This window comes from Acyrthosiphon pisum, chromosome X, assembly GCF_005508785.2.
Source record: "Acyrthosiphon pisum isolate AL4f chromosome X, pea_aphid_22Mar2018_4r6ur, whole genome shotgun sequence".
In the NCBI taxonomy this organism is placed as follows: domain Eukaryota; kingdom Metazoa; phylum Arthropoda; class Insecta; order Hemiptera; family Aphididae; genus Acyrthosiphon; species Acyrthosiphon pisum.
The window spans coordinates 97,987,361-97,990,128 of NC_042493.1; the positions used below are offsets into that span (position 1 = coordinate 97,987,361).

A 2,768-nucleotide genomic window follows, 5' to 3' on the forward strand; every position below is an offset into this window, starting at 1 on the left:
AATCACAATGGTTTTGATAAAATATACGCTATATATGATAAATTAATTGTATAATATATTAATTATAATTTGTACGAAAACTGTTGCAAATTATTTTGAGTTAAGAATTCATAACAATTTTTCTTTTTAAATCTGATATTTGAAAATGTAATATAAGATTCCTCCTATCTATAAGTAAATCAAATTACATTTTTTTGATCATTTGGAGTTCATATTTTTACGATTTTGGATATTTACTCAATTTCGATGCAGCGATTTTGTTATTTTGTTGTAATTCAAAAACAACTATCTGTAGATACATGACAATGTCACTGATGTTTATATTTTAATTTTCTATACAGGCTTAAATTTTCAAAATATTTTGAGTCTATAATTGTCAATAAAATTTTATTTATGTGGTAAAAAAGCGTGAAAATTTAATACAAATCTCCTGATATATTGTTACAATAGTAGTTGAAGAATATTGAAAATACATACGAACAATTTTTTTTTATAATCATTTAAAGTTCGAATTTTGACGAAAATTATCAAATTTAAAATTTAATAATTATTTTGTGGTTAAAACTGTGCATGAAATGTACAACTTTTATAGCTAATTATTGAAAATATAAAACAATGTTTCACGTAAATAGGTAATATATAAATTACTTTATTCACTATATTGTATAATTAGTTATTATCATATCACTACAGCAGACCGACACCTACTTGCCCATATTTTTATTTTTCATTAAATATTATATAATTATTATTAATAAATAATAGGTAATTGATAGAAAAAAAAATCCTGCATAAAAAATAATTTGTTTGTATTCGTGGTTCAAATTGCCCGCCATTAGATCTAGTACAATTATCAACGGAAACGATAAGATTACGACGTTTGAGAGAAACTCATATTATGGTATGGTGTGGCCCCACTGGCTACCTGTTGCCGTTGACACGTCTTTTTCATGGCGTCAGAGCGTCGTGCTTTGTTGTCAGTTTTCGTTCGTTCGCGTTTCGATCGTATACTATGATAACTGGGTCCGAAAGCTGCCAAAAAGAAATACCTATAGTTCAATTGGTCAACACAATGCGGGCCACCCCATAGACCTATTAACTTATATAGTTATTAGTTAATAGGTCTATGGGCCACCCGATAATATAGCACTTACTATATTATCATAATAATCATCATCAAATGCAATTTGTACAAGTATGTATTTATTATTTAGGATATAAGCGACTTTTGATATAAACTAAAATTAAATTATATAGGCAGGTACCTACTACCTATTAAATAAAACAACCAGAATAAGGTCAGCGTAAAGTACCTACTGGTCTGACGGCAAAAGTTTCTGCTACTGTGACTACTGCTGCCATAGTTACTGCAGTCCAAACTCCATTAAAATTGTTAAAAAAACAACATCAGCAGCAGCAAAAACAGCAGCAACAACCACAAACACAACAAGAAAGCGCTAACAAAATGAAAATATACAGGTGTGGCTCTTGTACATTCCACTCGAAAGAGCTTAGGCATGTTCGGTAAGTAATTACATTATTTAATATTATTTTAAAGTTATTATTAATATTTTTATTTTAGACTTCACGTGCGCTCTCATACGAACAAAAAGGAGCCTGAAAACCCTATTCTTAAACAAGGAGTGGCTAAAGCATTGACTCCGGTAAGAATAAGAAAAAAATATGCTAATAAATATACTATATTAATTTAGTATAAGACCAATTAATATTATAGCAGTACATATAATTTAGTTAACACTTTCATTACTACTTTTTCACTTAACAATTTTCAATTTTAATATTATAATATGTTAATACTGTTAACTACACTAAATTGTATTTTGCATCATTGACAATGTTACTGTATTACAAAGACAAATATTCATTATAAATGTCCACTTTTTTCCATAAGATCATATTTAAAAAATAAATATTATACCTAGTAGTAATGTTTTTATTAATTGACTTTTATAAATGTTGGCGTATTTGTTTTTCTCCCTGACACCTGCAATATAACAAATTTTGTGTTCGAAATAATGATCATAATCAAATTAATTTCTAAAATTACAGGGAAATGACCTATTATAATATTTGAAGGTAAGATTATTATCTAGGGCGTCTCGTAGGATTTTTATTGTATTTTAATTTTAAAACGAGCTATGAGTATTTTAAAATTGTAAATTGTTTGTACAACCTTCAATATTCATAACTTGATTTAAAATTAAAATATTATAAAAAGCCTAAATGATCATCTTACCTTCAAATTTTTTATATTGTAATTTCACTCTAATTATAGAAATTAATATGATAATGATCATTATTGTAAACGTAAAATTTGCTATGTTACTTGTGGGTGATTGTGAAAAAAATGGGCTGACATCATCTAAATTGAAAAAGAATATCTTTCGATATTCAATTTATGTAACTCATTTACTATTATTATAAATGAAGTTAATTATATGAGACACAATTTTGATATGATCTTTTAATTTATATAAAGTAATAATATTAAATATTTAATTTAATTTAGGCACCACAACAGAAGAAACGATGCTTCAGATGTCAAATATGTACCAAATGCTTTTTTAGTCGAAATAATTGCCTTAAGCCCGTTCAAAAATACTATAATCAGCAACCTGCTCCCATCAAGAAACTTCAGATGGTAATGAGAAAGATGTTGATGAAGACAAGGCAAATGTGGAAGACATAATGGAAGACTTGGACATTTTAGCCGCAATCCATAATGATAATCCTACTAACAGTGGGGA

General features: G+C 27.3%; 1 protein-coding gene across 2 annotated transcripts in view; it reads left to right on the forward strand.

The window, feature by feature from the left end:
- Positions 1-966: 966 nt before the first annotated feature.
- Positions 967-2,768, forward strand: part of LOC100575488 — a 5,570-nt gene continuing 3,768 nt past the window's right edge. Inside the window, exons 1-4 of one of the 2 annotated variants that reach the window (XM_008186050.3) lie at positions 969-1,195; positions 1,258-1,524; positions 1,583-1,664; positions 2,531-2,762. In XM_008186050.3, the coding sequence (XP_008184272.1) occupies positions 1,466-1,524; positions 1,583-1,664; positions 2,531-2,710 (321 nt within the window). In that variant the 5' untranslated portion in view covers positions 969-1,195; positions 1,258-1,465 and the 3' untranslated portion in view covers positions 2,711-2,762. Of the gene's footprint in view, positions 1,196-1,257; positions 1,525-1,582; positions 1,665-2,530; positions 2,763-2,768 lie in introns of those variants that run through there. The other variant, XM_003245298.4, reaches the window with a different exon arrangement.